General features: G+C 38.2%; 1 protein-coding gene across 1 annotated transcript in view; it reads left to right on the forward strand.

Moving 5' to 3' along the window:
* snta1 (syntrophin, alpha 1) overlaps window positions 1-17,521 on the forward strand; it is a 30,881-nt gene extending 13,360 nt beyond the window's left edge. The window contains exons 3-8 of the mRNA XM_031740437.2: window positions 12,184-12,379; window positions 12,617-12,806; window positions 12,984-13,114; window positions 13,520-13,716; window positions 14,961-15,148; window positions 15,551-17,521. Of these exons, the coding sequence (XP_031596297.1) occupies window positions 12,184-12,379; window positions 12,617-12,806; window positions 12,984-13,114; window positions 13,520-13,716; window positions 14,961-15,148; window positions 15,551-15,643 (995 nt within the window). The 3' untranslated portion in view covers window positions 15,644-17,521. The remainder of the gene's footprint in view (window positions 1-12,183; window positions 12,380-12,616; window positions 12,807-12,983; window positions 13,115-13,519; window positions 13,717-14,960; window positions 15,149-15,550) is intronic.
* The last annotated feature ends 689 nt before the right edge of the window (window positions 17,522-18,210 follow it).

Raw genomic sequence — 18,210 nt, forward strand, 5'->3', positions numbered from 1 at the left:
AAGCGAGATGTGGTTAAAACAAATTAGGATTGAAGAAGCTTCTCGGATGAGATGTGAAACGTCAGGTTAAAACAAATTTTAATTTCTTATTCTCGTAGGCAGTTTAGAAAAAAAGCACAGCATTGCTAAACTTGATGACATGTGCAAAAAAATGTACTTTTCAAACCTTGTGATAAGTTGCATGATTAGGTTTCTTAATTACATATATTTTCTTAACCACTTACCCGATTCAGGGTTACAAGGTGGCTTGCAGTCCAAGAACTTCAAGTAAGGTTAAGTGGCAATTCTAAATTAGCTGGATGTGAGACTTGTTGACTGTCTCTCTTAGACCTTTCTGTGGTACATACAGCTTTTCCTCCAATGTTAAATGGAGATACTAGATTATACTAATTTATAATTATGTTATCTCTCACATTTGGTAACTTTTTGTTCCTTTAAATTCTTTGAAATATGTCAAAAAGATGCTTTGCCAAATAGGACATGTTCGGTCTGCGTAGGTTTAAAACATCTTTTATAGATGTTTTTTTTTATGGCCTTGTCCTGACTCTTGGCTGTGTGATGTTTGAGTTGGCTTTGTCAACACACTGTGGATTGTCTGCCCACGGGGAGTGCAAGGAGAGTGCTGCAAACACACACACACACAAACACACACACACAAACATAGACGCTCCTGGGTGTCACACATTTAGTCAACTCTGCAGATTTGTCCTGATTTAAACGTCGTCATTGATGGCAGGCTATTGTGAACCATTTCCAGTATACTGAACAACGGTCGATGTGCATGCTTATGTTTTTTCTGAACTGTAACTGTGCTGCTAGCCAGCACCTTCTGTGTATTTCCCTTCAGTTGTTAATTTTTAGCCACACTGTGTAGCCAGTTGCACAGTGTGATGCTGTGTAAATGGCTACAAATGTATCACATGTGCCAGGGACCAAGAGATAACTATTAGTGACGGCTTCCGTTGAGTCATGTGTTGCTACGCTGTTCAGGCTGTGCCTTTCATGCAGGCTGTACTTTGAATCTGAATATCATTGTGTGTCTTAAGATGAAGACTCAGTGAACACAGTGTGTGCACATTTGACTGTATTTAATAAATGTGGCTCCATCATCCCCCCAGACCTAAGGGTATTAATACTTGCTATGAAGCTGTCAGATTGTGAACATCCAATATGCACAAACGGGAATATGTTTCAGGAGTGCCTGAGGTGAGACTAGATTTGAAGAGGTTCATTTGTGTTTGTGATAAGTGTTGGCTGAAGGATGCTTTGTCAGCATTCTCAACTAGAGCTAACTCCAAACTTAATCTCTCCGATGTCTCTCTCTGACACATTCACGCAACTCAGGCCTCTTTCTCTCTATGTATATTAAAATTTTGACTAACCGTGTTCGTGATGGAGAGTTCCCTTACATTATATGGCGAGTTTGTATTCCCGGTTTGTGCATTATGTGTCAATTGAAGAAGTGTATCCACATAATAATTTTATGGAGTAAACCTCACATGTTGAGTATTCTTTGACCTTGAGGATTGTAAAAGGCGGAAGCGAGAGATGCACTGCTCAGACGTGGAGGAATTCCTGGATTATGACAACAAACTAACATCTTAAATGTACAAAAATACGTCTATATTCTTCTTGATTTCAGAAGGAAATTCGTTGAAAGAACTAAATATACATCATTCAAAGAGATAAAATCAAAATAGGACAGACTTCGAAGGGGAGTTCTGCGCGTGATCAACTAACAATGCGCTAATTTATGTACAGTACAAAGACACAGTCATTTCATTTCAATAAGAAGCATTCTACCAAGAACTGCGCAAATTAGCTGCTAAAAATAACCTGATGATGGAATGTGAGGGATGTTCTAACAGAAATAATACATTGCAAGCCAAGGTTTTATGTATTTGTGCTTCTCTTTGAAAACAGTGTCGCAATTCAGATAAATGAAAGAATGCTGAAGGAGAATCAACATGTTTTTGATAAAAATGACAAAACATTCTCTTAGACATTGTTGGGGACAGCGAGCGAGGTCCTGGAATGTGAGAATCAGGTAGAGCCCGGGATTTATCCAGAGCAGAGCTGCATTACAAAACCTGTTACAAACAGTTTCACAATATAACCCTGAAATCTCCGAGGTAATACCTGTGTATCTTTACACAGATACACAGAGATACCTCTGTATCTGTGTAGCAAAACATTGATTACAGTGTAATCCCAAGCTGTCCGTGTGTTAATGAATATATTCTGTGCCTCTGTGTATTTTAACAGACATATGAGACGTTTCCTGTTAACAGATCAATTTGGTTCATAACTGAACCAACACCAGAGAGAAATTAAAACAAAGTGCAAACCACTGTGCTGACTCCTCCCTCCCTCTGATGCTACACATTAAGTTAAGTTCATTTAAGCAGTTATGTTTTACTCTGTTTCATCGTCATTATAGCCCCACAACAGTCTTTCTGGAGTACTATGCATATAAACTCAAGATAAAACATTTCCCCTCGCTGAAATGTGACTGTGCATTTTAACCCCTACAATACTTTTCAGAGGATTAATATGGGTCCTTAACATAGTCTTGTATTGTATTATTTGGCTTCATATCACACCTTGCACACAGAAATTCCTGTGTATTACAAACACTGTTTCATTTTATTTAATGAGTGCATGAAGGTTCTTATTCCATATCTGTGAATTTAAATGGACATATTTTTCTAATATTTTTTTATCAAATTAAAAATTAGTGTAAGCATGCAATATATTGTGTATTTGGCTCAATGATAAACATCCAGTTTATGATTGGTTCTTGTACTAGCATTCACAATAAGATCTGTATTTTGTGTATTTTCGACTAGAGTCTTTTCTTCTGCGATTTCCTGCCTGTATGGAAATCAATAAATGCCACAACTGGTGCTTTACAAACAGCAGGGCCACAACTGATCAAACTGAGAGCATTTATACGGCGTGCTACGTAGAAGATTTTTTGTTGACCTTTAACTGGGTTCCTGTTAAAGAGTATGTAATAGCCTCTCTAGCTCTGGTTTTGTAAGTAGTCACTTCTTTGGCTACAAACCGAACAGCGCAGTCGCTTTTAGAAGAATGATGAGGACCAGACTGAGTTACATTTTGCTTTGAGGGCTAAAATCATATTTCTTATCTACAAATCAAGCTCTTCAAGGACATGTGTGAATATAGCCCCTCAAAGGGAGATACATACCATATAGTCTTTTTAAGCAAGGCCAGCAGAGATATATATTCTTGCTCTATCTTCCTGTATTGATTTAAGTAGGGTTAGGCCAGTGATTTATGGAACATAATGACTGTGGAGAGTAAAGTTTTAAGCTTCTCATTGGGACACAGCATGCTGCTGGCTAAGATTATTCATTCCTTGTCTGAAATAGTTTCTGTCCAAGTTGAGATTGTGTTACTGAAGCAGCGTATGTCTTAGCCCTCTTATCTATTCACACATGATATAATCTGTAAATAGACTGCACTTTCACATGAATTTGCACTCACACATGATTCTTTTCCCTTTCCCTGATCCAGAGATTGACCTGTGTGTTTTTTTTAGGACATGCTAGAAAGGTGGTGAGGGAGGCAGGTGAGATTTTCTTAATTAACACGTTCCGACTGCAAATTCTCAAGTGGTCGTGGCTGAGCTGTGTCAGTCCAGTCAGCAAAGCAATAGTCTGTATTTCTGTGTTTTAGGTAATGTATTCATCTGGTGGGTGGCAGCAGCAGCAGGATGGTCCTGTTGTTTGGAATGATCAGTTTTGTTCCTTCATCTGGAACTTGTGTTTGGTTTGGTTCTATATTAATCCTAGTCTTATTAACTTAACTTTTCCTCTTTTTTTTCTTTATTACAAATTTAAACGAATATATGCACATTAATCTATTTGTGCATGGGAATCAATATGCACAATTAGTGCAAAAAGTAATTATTATTATTATTATTATTATATACAAAATGTTTATCTCTATCAATTTCATGATTTCATTTTTTTTTTCAAATGTGCGTCCTGCTGATTTCTAAAAATTCCAGTTCTCTTTCTTATGGCTAAAACTGACAGCATATGTGGGCAACCTTTCTTCAATGCAGACTATTAGTTTCATAAAAAAAAGAAATTATTAAACTTAACAGTATTGCAGTAAATTGCAGGATCATCTCTCACTGAAACAACTGAAAGTAAAGTGCTGTGGTAGTGGAAACAACTACAAATAATTAACTGAAAGCGAGTTGCTGAACACCCACGAGAACAATGAAAATTGGCTGATTTCAGTCCCTGGTTGGTTGATCAGTGCATCTTTACTCAAAATGAGTCTTTGGAATTGAAGCTATAATCACCCAAATAGTGTCAGAACTGAGTGTGTTTTCCATGAATGTATATAGTTTGTAACACTGATGTGTTCTTAAGGTCTGTATTCAGCAAACAGACTGGTTTCTTATGCCAGTATAATTATTACTGTGATCATGATTCCTCTCCTTTTAACCTGGCTAATACACAACTGTTAGATCTTACTAGGACACGAGAAGGTGGGTGTGCTGTTGATGATGTATTTGGCACTTTCTGAGGAATAATTTCCACCTATCTAGTGCCCCAAATCTTTAAATGCTTACGTGGCACATGCATTAAATATGATAATGTTATGTCACAATAACTTTTCTTTCGTCCTGCTTCTGTTCTTAGTTGTTATGTATTGTAAAAGTGACAAAGAATTTTAGTACAGAAATATAAATGCCAATTCAGCATCGCTAACACTGCTTTATGAAATGCAAATAAATATAAACGACCCTTCTCAGTGCTGCAAACTTGCTGCCACTGTCCATTACTATATTAATCTCTTGCAGCGAGTGTTAGAAATGGCTGAGGAGTATTGATACAGCAAAGTCGTTTTTTAGTCTCTAACAGACTGGATGTGATCAGACGTCAGTAGTAGTGTAGGTCTGTAGTAATGTGTAGTGTTATGTGGATTGTTCTGAATCTCTGTGAGTAACCCTGCCATGAAACCTCTAACGCTGTGGACACAAAGCTTGGGTCCTTTTTCCTTCAGAGCTGCTGGCCCGTAAGGACATTGTGCTTACACTCAGCAAGGGAATGGATTAACCAGTTAAATAACATAGCTTTATTAAATCACAAATCTCCAACAGGCCCTTTCTCCCTTAGTGCCATCAAGTTTACTTAACAAGCCCTCTCTGAACCCTCTGCCCCGATTCTAGGCCCCTGTTAAATTGGTGGCCCACTCTTTTTGTCAGTCTCTCACTTCATTACAGGTTTAAATTCCACTGAACTGTCTCACAGCATCGTGCCCCATTGCCATGGTGGGGATGGAGTGGGAGATATTTACTTATGCTTTTATTATTCACAATAAATGTGTTTTTGTTATCGTTGGAAGCTAAAATTGCACATTTGAGATGGAAAAATAGTTTTTGTATACTTCAGAAATCGATGAGTCTTTTGCCTTTTAGGCAGCAATCATAAGCAAAAGAAAAGTGAACATTTGCCACCAAGCATCCCTTCTACTCTGTTCTTGTGTTCTGCCAGATCCAGTTCAAGTTTCCTTCACTTTCACTTTGTTGAATTAGGATAATTAACTCTCCTGACACACTATGCAAAGTAATCAAATCTGCTCTTTGGCAGCATGTGAATTCATTTAAAAGTTTCACTGTGTTCTGCTTTCTCTCTCTCTCTCTCTCTCTCTCCCCCTCTCACTTATGTCATACCTAACACCTCCCAAAGTTGGCATGTATCCATGATTTTAATGAAATGGGCTATAGGAATGACGGACCTGTCTAAATCATATAGACCCGGGTAATTGAGCAGAAGGAGATGCACATTAATCAGTGGTAGAATAGGGACACATACAGTAAAGCTGGCATTTAACAGCCCCCAAGATTAGGGATCAATAAGAAAAGGCACTGACGAGAGTGTTTTTCCTCTTCCTTGTATGTGTACCATATGCCCAAGCCCAATCCTGATCATTAACTTTTAGGCTGATTTTGATTAATAATGAGTTTTTATTTTAAAGGAGTTCCTTAAATTGGACCTTTTGTGCTCACTTTCAGCATGTTCTTGTACTCTGCAATTGCAGAATTTACAGTTGTCTTAAAGCATTCCCTCATGAAACTAGACATTTTAGCTCCTGTCTTGTTTAGCCTCCCTGTCCCTGTAGACCATCCATCCATCCATCCATCCATCCATCCATCCATCCATCCATCCATCCATCCATCCATCCATCCATCCATCTTCTTCCACTTATTCAGTTCTGGGTTGTGGTTAAATTCAAAAACAAAAAAACAAGCCTATAAACCTATTAAAAAACTAAGTTTCACATAGCAAGCAGGAACAACATTATTGACTTATTTTTTAGATTTAGTCTTTATTTACAAGTACAGAACAATGTTTGTGCGTAAAATGTCAACCAAACTTCAATATGTCTACTGAAAGTTTTGAGAAAAATATATGTATATATATTGCATGACATATCTGACTTTTAACCATACCTGTGTTCTGTGGTGAAATTAGTCACAAGCCATTCAGCCTGATTATCAGTAGTGGTCAGTCAATCAGTTGTTCTGTCTCTGCAGCATTGCCCTCTATCGATTGAACAGTCGTGACTTTTCAGCATTAGTCCAGCCCAGACTCTTGCTGTTTACAAGTTTACGAGAAGCGCTGAAAAAAACCAAACGTGTTTTTTTTTTTTTCCATTGGGAAATAAAAGCAAACTTCACACATGAAAAGGTGATGTTTGAACACAGAGTGAAACCATTACATAGTGATAGAACATGAAATGGACAAAAATGAGCTCATAATGTATCTGTAAGATTTTCCTTTTTGCAGTCTTGAGTTTTTGCTAAATCTTTCATTTGTTTGATGTTCACTTTCATCGTCTCTTGAATAGTCCACATCTTACATTTTGCGAAACATGAACTCCACATTTTTGTATATCTAATTTATTATTGCAAACCTGTTTTTTTTTTTTTTTTTTTTTTTTTTTTTTTTGCCTCAATTGACCTCTATGTACTGAACATGTTTCACTTCTTTTATACAGTAATTTATGACGTTGTTTTCACCCACGACATTGTTCCTCTGAGGTGTAACATTGGGACATTCTTTGCTTGACATAGTTTACAGAGACAACAACATGCTTCTGAGGTCAGCAACTCCCCAGTCACATTCCAGCTGCTCCCACAGTAACCAGTGGCAAGCGGACGAAGGGCTGGCACTTAGCTTTAGTGCATTGTTTGGTCTCTCTTAAGCCAGTTTCACTTTTTAAGTGCCAAGTCTGGAAACATGTCAGCTGATGCCTAACTTCTTAAGCTCCTGGCCTCCTGATATGCTCCTGGGTATGGATGGCTTCAGACAAGGATTAGCAGTGATGGGCTGATGATATATGTGATGATTTCTGTGTATATTAGGTAATGAGCACAATAATGTGGTCTGGCTGTTCAGAGTTCGAACATGTTAAAGTGCTCTTTGGAAGTTTGTAATATCCAAGTTACGGTTAATCAAACTGTGCTGGAACTCAGCTGACTGAAAGTGTCTGGCTGGGACTTGTTAGGTTCAATGTAAAAGTAAAGAGTTTACCATGAAAAGCTTAGTGGCAGATTCTGCAGAAGAAGCAAAGAACCTCCTCACATGCGCACACTTACACCCACACATAACTCTCTCTCACACAGACACGCACACACTACAAAAGTAGTTTCACTGGCTGCCAGATAAGCTAAAGTAATAACAGTGCCATCTCAGCTAATTTTAGCCCTGTATTGAATGAGCCGCCACTGGTATTCATGGCAACATTTCTGGCTGAGCTAAGCTGTATATTCGCTCTCCCTGTATTGCCTGTCTCGCTCGTTCATATTCTCTTTTCTTGCTCCCGATCTTAATTTTTCTTGCTGCCTCTCTCTTTTCTATGTTGTTCGTTCCATTTTACACCCCTTTCAATTCTCCATCTTTCTCATCGTCTCACCTCTCTTTTTAATACGGCACTATGTTTAAAAGCTATCACATCGAGATTGTTATTTGGGGAGATTATAAAAGCCTCTTTACAGAAGTAAACATCTCTATAGTTGCTGCTTTCTCCCAACCTATTCTGCTCTGGAGTTTGTGCAGCACCAGAGACATAATCTCAGCCTTACATAATAAAGAGTAATGCCCACCAAGAATAGAAATATGTTTATGTGCTAGATATTAGCACCTCTAGCCACGACTATGTTCGCTCTCCTTATATTCTCTTAAAGTGTTTTTGAAGAATCTGTTGTTATTGAAACTGTGCTTTTTGTGTAATTGAGGCCTTCTTATTAGACAGATGTCACTGAGGTGTCATTTGGCTGCACTGTACTGCCATCCACAGACCATGTAGTTCATGTAAAGCAGTATTAGATATGTGCTCTGAGTTTGTCACTCGATAGAAATGGGCGCTATCAACCATGATGTCAAATTTGAATTAAAAAAGCCAGTAAGTATATAAAATCAGGGTTGAAAAACTGTAGTAGCTTTCTTAGCGCGGAAATTTTTTCTGTTGTTGTGGTCGCTTATTGACAGCTCACATTTCACATCAGTTCAAATGGGCTGCTGAAGCAGGCAAACACTCTTTTAACCAGTTTACATGAGTTTGGGAGAAAATTACTACCCGCTCTGTATATGGAATATTTTTGTCACTTGGTGGTTCTTTGTTTTTGTAATAAGTTTGAAACCCTTCTTAAAAACTACACACTTATGAGGCTCGAAGATTCAGTAATTATGTTACATTGCAAGGCAATATAAAATTCTGCTGAAATATACTAAGTATAGGCAATTTTTACATTTATTAATCTCTGAAGTCAGCATGCTTTGCTGACTTCAGAGATTAATAAATGTAAATGGGATAATACAACACAGGTGATGCTAAAAACAGACAGGAATAGCTATGAGAGATTTGAAGGTAAAATAGGAAGTGAAAAAACACTGGTTGTAACCAACCCGAAAACCAAAAAAACGTTGTGTAAGTTCCATAAAATGCATTTCCTGAAGTAGCCGGTGGATCTACTGAGATTTTCTAACACAATTATCTCTGAGGTTTACAAAGAATGGCACTGTTAAGTATTAAAAACTCACTAGTACATATGTACCCAAGTGCAAGTGTGTGAAAACGTTTTTGTGTAAATTTTGTGTCTGAGTCACAAGCGTGTGTTCCAGGAAACTCTCCATTCAGACCACTGGGAGAAAATTTGTACTCCGAATACTCTCAATCCAGAGTGAGAAAGAATAATTCTTCTTAATAAATCTTTTTAAGAGTTTTGCAGCAAATCTTTAACAAAATCTCAAAGGAATTGACTTCATCTCTGTAGAGAGAGAAAAGGGAAACATCGCAGACAGATTTTAGATCCAAGACATTACTATTGATCCACACTACTTTTGAAAGTATGGAAAATGAGTTTTCAAACGAAGAGGTGCAGACTCAGAGAATTATTCAGTATTTAGGTCATGCCCTTTGCTGGAGCAACTTAAGACTTCTTCACACATGCACTGTAATCCCTAAATGCTCATAGCAGCATGTCTGAAAAAAAGAACCTTATTCATGTTTTACATAAATGTTGCTCATGCCGTTTTCTTGCTTCATACTATGTGACAGTTTGACAATATTCTGCACACTACTCACATTTGGATACTTGCAGTTTCTTTTCCATTAAATGCATACAGTTGTAGCAATGTAGCAATTTTCCACAAGAGTGCAAACTTGTAAACATTCCCTAAATTGGCAAATAAAACGTGCACTGTTAGAGATTTGATGTTTGGAAGCAAAATAAGAGGAAGGCTGTGTGTATCTGGCAGGATCTCTATTTTAGGAAAAGTGAAAGCCTCCTCTCTCATTCCTGCTGTCCTGTGCTATGACTCTTCTGCTTGCCCTCTGGCTACATGCCTCTTGTACAGAGCACTTCACACTTCCCATGTGAAACCAAAGCTTTGCCTTAAACCTACTGCTTTGCCACGTCCTCTGGGCTATTTTTACTCCAGCAGTGGCTACTGCTGTTAAAGCCATACCACAGCCTTTTGGACTGCAGCAGAGGCCATGTGTTTCCATCTGTGGTGGTGTGTCTAGGTATCTGAGCATGGATGTGTGAGTGGTAAAACTGCGTTTAAAAAGATATGTGTACAGAATAAGATACAGTAACAATTTCCCCCTCAGTTAGATGTACCTCTGACACTGACATTGGCTATTGGGAGACAAATCTCTCTTTAACTTACGAGACAGCATAAAGATCTTGTAAATACGTTTTTAGCACACTTCTGAACATGAGTGGACAGATGGATGGATGTGTGTTTTTGCACTTCTTAACCTCCCGTTGTGTTAATGTGAAAGCCCTGACGCTATTTTCAACTGTCAGTCATGCACCATACAGAACTGGAAATCCTTATGATGAAGCACCTAGGGCTGTGTTTTTCCAACTTCTTAGGCATTTGCAAGAAAGAACTCCACAACATATGGTGTCAGAATTGTGATGGCTTGTCGGAAGAAGAAAACTGGCCTTCCAGTGCAATGAACAGAACTGCATTCCCAGCACATATGGTCAGATGAATGCTAATCAGCTTTCAACACTGTGAAAGCCTACCTGTTTTCTTCCCCTGTCCCCAAGAGACTTCAGTAGAAGTAGTACAGGTTGACACATCTGTAGTCAACCTTGGAGCGCTCCTGGCTCGGCGAGACGTCTCTCTTTCAAACAATGTTGCATCAATAAACCTTTAATAGATTTTCAAGTTTTATGCGCTGCATAAGCCTCCCCGTCTAACTCATGTCTCTGTTTTTCTTGATCCCTGAGAATATCTTTGTTATTTACAAGGATTTCCTGTGCCTTTACATCCATCAGTTGACACGGTTTCTTAGCTAGACTTTGATCAGTAGTTTACCTTTGTATTTCTTGCTGTGCTTTACTCTTTCCTCTAACATTGTGGTTTGAAGGTCAGTTAGTCCCTCAGTGGTAGAGCATCCTGAAATAGAATCCCCACTTACCTGGGTTCGAGGTTTACTGTGCTTGGAAACTCAACCATATGACCAGTAACAGAGTGCTTCACAATCAGTTTAGCCAGTGCTAACTGTTAATGGGTCTGGGTTACTGATCTATATATATCAAAAGTCATATTCATCAAAGTAAGCTGTTGGATACTGTCGTTGAATCCTCGGTCACACTGATAGTTCGGTGATATCATCATGTTTCATGATGTTTCACCTCCATGTGGTCCTTCAAACCACAAAAAGATAGTCATCTTGAAAACACACACTTAGACACACAAAGACACACATGTATATTCACACCAGCATTGTGTCATGGTGCACTCATAGACTCTTCCATTTACTGAACTTTCAAATTATTTTTACTACTATTATTATTGTTGTTGTTATGTTAGAGAGGGTAGAGCAGTGGACAGCTCTCTGGGTAATTCCTAGAATCCAAAGACATCTATTGCTATAAAGCTGGCTGCAGGTGTGAATGTGAGGTTACTTGTAAATGGTCGTCTGTGTATATGTGTTGGCCCTGTGGATTGACGACCTGTCCAGAGTATATCCCACCTTGAATAGGCTCCAGTCCTTCATGACCCTGAGATGGATGGAATATGTATTTTGTTTTCTGTTTCTCATCTTTTTTTCCTGTTGCATTTTTGTAAATAATCCCACATTTTGGACCTCGGCAAGCTAATAAATACATTACTTTTTCATGTGCACCTAGGTTTTTCCAGGGCTTAACAAGCTTTTGAGGAAATAACAGGTAAACTGATATTGGCACTAAGAATACCACTGTTAGTAGCAAAAATAGAGACGGCGTAACGGTCAGTACTGATAATCCTTGTGCTGGAGCACCAGAATGACATGTGACACATGAGTGAGATATGAGTGTCAGATTACATCTTCTCTATGGCACCGGCGGCTGCTAAAGACATGCCAGAATCAACTACCTACAACAGAAATGCAACATAAACATCATAGGCTCTGTATGGGAGGCTCTGTATGGGAGAACGTTTGTGACATAGAGCTCTTTGTACTGTGCGTTGATTTCTGCACCACTTTGAAGCAGTTCTTAAGTGTTACAGCTTTCAACTCATCTCCAAACCTGGAGGCTTCATTTTTACATTTTTTTCTCTCTTTCTCTCCTCTGTCCTCTTTTACTTCTTCTGCCTTTTCTCTTATCTCCCACACCCTCCCACTCTGCTTCAGTGAAGTACATCAAGGAGATGTCTGCCTTCTTTAAAAGCTCTGGGTCCCCTGGAGCAGGTCTCCCGTGGGATTCTCCCCCTTCCACACCTCAAAGGGGCACTGAGCTCTCCCCTGCTGAGGTGAAGGAGCCCCGGAGCATCCCGCTGAAGATGTGCCAGGTGTCACGAAAACAGTGCCCTCCAGACACAGAAAACAGGTATTACATGTTAAAGCTTCACCGATTTATGTAATATTTCATACAGCTTATGGATTTGGATAAAAGAAATCGGACACATGAAAATGACATAGCTTTGTAAAAGGGACTTGAAACTTCCTCTTCACCCTTAAGCTTTAGTCACTTTGCCATGTCTTTTTAATTCCTCTAACAGCTTTTTCCCCACCTCTTTTATGTTTCTCTTGCATCGTTCTCTTTTTCTGTCATCTCATTTGCCAGGTATTTTGAGGTGATTTCATCCAACAGAAAGAACTCTGTGTTCCTGAGGGCAAAAGACCCTGCCATGGCCCAATCCTGGTACAATGCCATCCAGGCTGGTGCTGCCAGCCTTTTACCACGAGTGAAGGAGGAGATGAGGAGCATGCAGCCTGGCATGGAAGTCAAACATCTGGGCTGGATTACAGAGCAGGTATGGAAGAATGCTGTGGTACATGATAAATCGTCCATAAATGGCTGTGCACATGTGTGTGCCTCTATGTTACACCTTGTTACAACTTTTAACTATTATTTTAGGGGAAAAAAAGCAATGGTTAAACTGATCTTTAAAAGATTTCTGAAGTTTTGATAGAAATTTCAACATGCGCAGGTATCTCAGGGTCCAGAGAAACCCATACTGGCTGTGCTGACTGACAAGGACCTGCTCTTGTATCCCTCGTGTCCTGAAAGCAAAGAGAGCCTCAACAATCCGACAAAGAGCCACCCGCTCATCACCACCAGGTTTCCACCCTTACAGCACACGCTACATAACATGACACTTGTGCTTTCTCTCTCTTTCTTATATAAACGCATTCACATAACGATGGAGTTTCAGAAGCCCCACCCTGTTCGGCTCAGGCCTTCCTCTGGCTTGATTTAGCCCAGAGGACACATGCTCACTCTTTCCATAGTTGGACTGTTGGACGTTTTGCCAAATAACATCATATTCATGTGGAAACAGAACCTAAACAGAACCTATGAGTCATGGGTTTTTCCTCTGTTTTTTCTCTCCTATGTAGCCCTGTAACAGTTTGTCTGCAACATCATTTGCTCTTATGGCCACATTATTTTCTATAAGTCTTCATTATCATCTTTCTCATACACTTTTTCCCACTCTTTCACCTACCCCACACCCTCCTTTCTCAGACTGGTCCATTCTGGTCCAGGAAAAAGCTCTCCAGTCTTGGATTCTGAGCTGTCATTTGGCCTACGTTCAGGCACAAAGCAAGGCGTGGAGACACATGTTTTTAGGGTGGATTCTGCTAAGGAGCTGTCGACCTGGACTCATCTGCTGGTGGAGGGTTGCCACAATGCTGCTGAGCTTACCAAGGAGGTCACCACGGGTACAGACATGCAAACGATTCATTTTTTTTTTTTCATTTACAGTCCTTTACGAATATTTCTGAAATTCAGATTTATTAAAAGAAAAGCCCACTACATGATAAATACCACATGGTGATGTCAGTTCTATACTAGAGTACACATGAATTATGTAATTCAGTTAGCAGCGTCTGTATACTGTAAATTAGGGTAAGAGTTTTTTTTGGTTTGGGTTTTTTTCCCCCCCATTACTATCAGAAACACTGGTTTGTAATCATTGTTAACCTGAACTAAACACTATTTTAAGAAGAATTTACCTGTAATGGCAGGTAGCATTTTCGTATCTGAACCGATTTTCAGAAATAAATTAAGGTTTCGTTAGAGGTAGAAGCTGAAGAGGAATAAAGATGGAGCCCCCCTTCTGAAAGTCAAAATACTATACAACTAGCAGTACAACATGACTTTTTTTCAGGAAATGATTCAAACACTTGAATCATGTCTATAAATATACCTCAAATCTATTTCAACCAAACAATTCCTGCTTGGGCTTAAGACTTGGTTCTGTTCAACAGATACACACAAACATTCCAGTTTAAAACAGAGGCTCGTCTCACAAAGCAGGATTAGTGCGATTTATTGTTCTTTACACAGTGATCTGCACGCTGTACCCCTTTGTAGAACGTCCCTAATCTTTGCACAATTCTTCTGGTTGCATTTTAATAAAAGATTTGGGTTTTTAGAAACCAAACTTTCTTGCAACGGATTTTTATAAGGAGCTTGAGGGGAGACAAAGCATTTTGTCGTATGTATTGTAGTATATAAAGTCTTAGCTCTGTGCTTACATCTAGACTGAGTAAAACCCCCCTACAGCTTTACAGCTAGATTTACTGCTCAGAGTAGTCCTACTTTCTGAGACAAGTGCCATACGATATAAAACCTTGCTGTATAGTAAAGGTTTCACATTGCCCTCTGCTGGTGGAATAAAATGATGCAAAAACTTTTCAGTATAAACTAAAAATGGTTCTTTTAATTCCAATATGTGAAACGAATTCTAACATTCTTTTTAACTAAAATTTGGAACAATTTTCTTACAGCAATAAATATTTAAACTGCATTTCTTTGTCTTTTCATGTCTTTTCAGTGTCACATTTAGTAAAGTGCATTCTGTAGCCCTGTATCAATACTGAATGACACTACTAATGAAATCACAAAGAAATCATTACTTGACCTTTACGCCACATAAGCCCTGTTTTTTCTGCTTTGGCAGTCTGCAGTTGGAATGGGAAAGAGTGCATGCTGGGAGTTCACATCGATGAGGGTTTTACACTATTCACCGAAGAAATGGGTGTCAGGAAGAATATTCTCCTCCAGCAGCCTTTTGAGCGCCTCAGAATGTCCTCAGACGACGGCGTTCGGATGATGTTCCTTGATTTTGGAGGTCCCGAGGCTGAGATAGTAAGTTTTCCCCTGTTTTCTGTTCAATTTTGACTTGAAGTGAAATATGTGACATTTCAGGGCAAGAATGCATCAGTAAAATCATTAGCACCATTACTGTGAGTGGTGAGTTCTCACTTGTTAGACAGACAGTGAACTTGACTAAACTTGATTTCTACCTAAGCTTGTGTGTTAGCCATCTCCTTGACATTTAAGAAAAACCATGTAAAGAACCTTTTCAGCAACATTACCTGCTCCCTCTGACAGTTACAAATCATATTTCACTCTTTAAGTTATTCAGATTATTCCAATTCAGAGTTGACCTGCTTGTTATGCATTTATAAAAATGTTTAAAAAAGCAAAATTATATGGATTTCCTTCATTTAATCATGTTTCTTTTTTACTTATCTGTATCTCCTACAGCAACTGGACCTGCATTGTTGCCCTAAGACCTTAGTCTTCATAATCCACTCTTTCCTGTCTGCTAAGGTCAAGCGACTTGGTCTCTTGGCGTGATAAAGGCCAACTATCCGGAACGTCACAATAGGAATATTCAATAAAGTTTATGGTACAGCCTGGGAACTCTGAAACTCCAGATGATGGGGGGCTTGGAAATGATGCTGACAAGCCTTCCTAAGCCTCTAAAAATCATCTTTGGTCAGGCATCTCCTGATCCTTCTATGGAATGAACTGCAACAATGCAACGATGGTTGTTTGTTGGACTTAAATTTGTAAGGTAAAAGTTGGCGCAAGTCAGTAGTCACTTAAGGGAGCTTGCATCTGTCAAATCTGTCACAGTATGTCATGACACTTTGTGATGACAAATTGTATGAGTACGACTGCCTGTATCTTAACGTTTCTAAGCTTAAAGCCCCAGATGTTCGTTTTTTGTCATCACATTTTTTATTTTCATTTCATAAGTCAAGATGGGCCTTTGTCTTGAGAATCTTTTCATCTTTCAGTCTTTGCTTTATGTGCTGTGAACAAAATCATTTTGTTGTGAATAACAAAAGTTATTTCACAAAAGTCCTGATTGATGTTGGACAAACATTTTCATAAAGGCAGCTCGAATGGAGTGACAGGATGACATGTCTGATCGCTACATAATCAATAGTCTGTACTGAACAATGTACAGAATGGAGCTATTATGATATGCTGTTCATGTGGATTCTTGCCAATACCCTGAAATTTTTCATGCGTTTTAAGACGACCTCCAAAAGAAAAGTAAAATTGATTTTTCAGTGTAGCTGAAAAACAACTTTCATTTCTCCTTTTTCTATGTAAAGTACAAAAAGTAAAACCATATATTTAAAAATGCTATTTTTCTGTGTTTAAACTACAAAATATTCATACCAAATACAAACCTGCAGTGCTTAACAATTTTATTAGACCATCACCTGATGTAAGGTTTATGCCACAGCTTCCCTGAATTAACAGTTTTGATATTTACCAAAATCGTATTTCATGTTTCTGTAATGGTTAATCCACCAATAAGTTCTCTAATCAAAATATTTATAATGCTACAATATCATATGTGTTATTCATGAATTTTCAAATTTACTGTTCATAAAAAAGCTGAAAAAGTGCAAAAGCGCATTATTATTTTTGATTAACATGCCAAATCACAGTTATTTACTTGGATTTCTCAACAGAAAAAAAAAAATCTCAGTGGTTGAACGTTATGCTTCATAAACTTCTAATTTCTGAGAGAGATCCAGTGTGCCAGCGCAGATTAAGGCATTTGGCTTGTTTCTTGACTAATAATTAGCAATATATTTTTAAAACACATTTTTGACAGATTTGTGAAATATTTGTGTTTTCTTGTTTTTATGACAGGTCGTGTAATAAATTTGCTAAGCAGTGTATCTTAAGTATCAATGGCCTTAATCAGTCTTGGCCTTTTTTGTCAGTAACATAAACAAAATGACACATTTTTCCTGTGTTTCACAGCACTGACAAAGGTTTTCATTATCATTTATAGATGACATACAGCCAGCTTAACCATACTTCTCTATGGATATGGAGTTTAACTCTTACTTTATGATTTAATGTCTTTGTTAAGTACTGTATTCTTAATACAGAGGGAAAGTACAGGCTTGGAAAGTTTTGCCACGGTCTTTGTATATGGAAATGTAGGGTTGGTCACTCTTGTCTTGTTATCTGTGCTGACTGAACATCTGCAATTTGGGGCCTTCTTTCTTCTTTGAACACTAAACAGACTTCTATTAACATATATATATGTATATATATGTATATATGTATATATATATATATATACATATATATACAACTAAAATTGTTTGCTTTCAAGAATAAAATGTATTGTATATTCTTATTTAAACAAAGGTGTGCCTTGCAGGGTTATTTGTATATAAACATGTAATAAACTTTAACTTTTATTGTTTACTTTGCTTGTGCTTGATTATTATACTATTACTACTATTATAACTCTCTTAAAAGGAAGGATATATCATCTAAATCTATTATATAAACTTGGTTAAAGCTGTACATTAATAAATACATAAATTCATCAATTAGAGCACAGATTACACAGCACAAATTAGCAGAAGCAAAGCCTAGCAAACAGCCACCCTCTGTGGTGGCTGTCTGTGTTTGCAAGTTTCAAAGTAGCCCTGCCCACTAAAGATGTATGTTACCGTAGGTAAGTTTAACCCATAGACTTTGAGATGAGCATTTTCTAGTTTGCAAAAAACCCCCAAGATGTGACAACAAGCGGTGGGTCTGATGGTGAAACCTAATATGCTCATTTACACTTTTCAAGCACAGTCAGATAGCATACCACAGAGATAATGCTTCATTTGGAAACATGGTATGACCAAGACTTACAAAATAGACTTAATTTTTTACTTAATATTATCTAAAGTCAGAGACTGGGACCATTAACACATCAGAAAAGATGTGTTAATGGGCTTTTTACAGAGCTTAAAACAGAAGCAGTTTTTCCATAGAAGTCATTTTGTTGCCATCCACAGGCCGTCAGATAAAATGCTCATTTGAAGCATGGTTTCTTTGGTTACTGTTTTTTGTGTAAGAAAAAAAAAGTTGATTTTTTTTGGGAGTGT

The sequence above is a fragment of the Oreochromis aureus genome, linkage group 5, assembly GCF_013358895.1.
Source record: "Oreochromis aureus strain Israel breed Guangdong linkage group 5, ZZ_aureus, whole genome shotgun sequence".
NCBI lineage: Eukaryota > Metazoa > Chordata > Actinopteri > Cichliformes > Cichlidae > Oreochromis > Oreochromis aureus.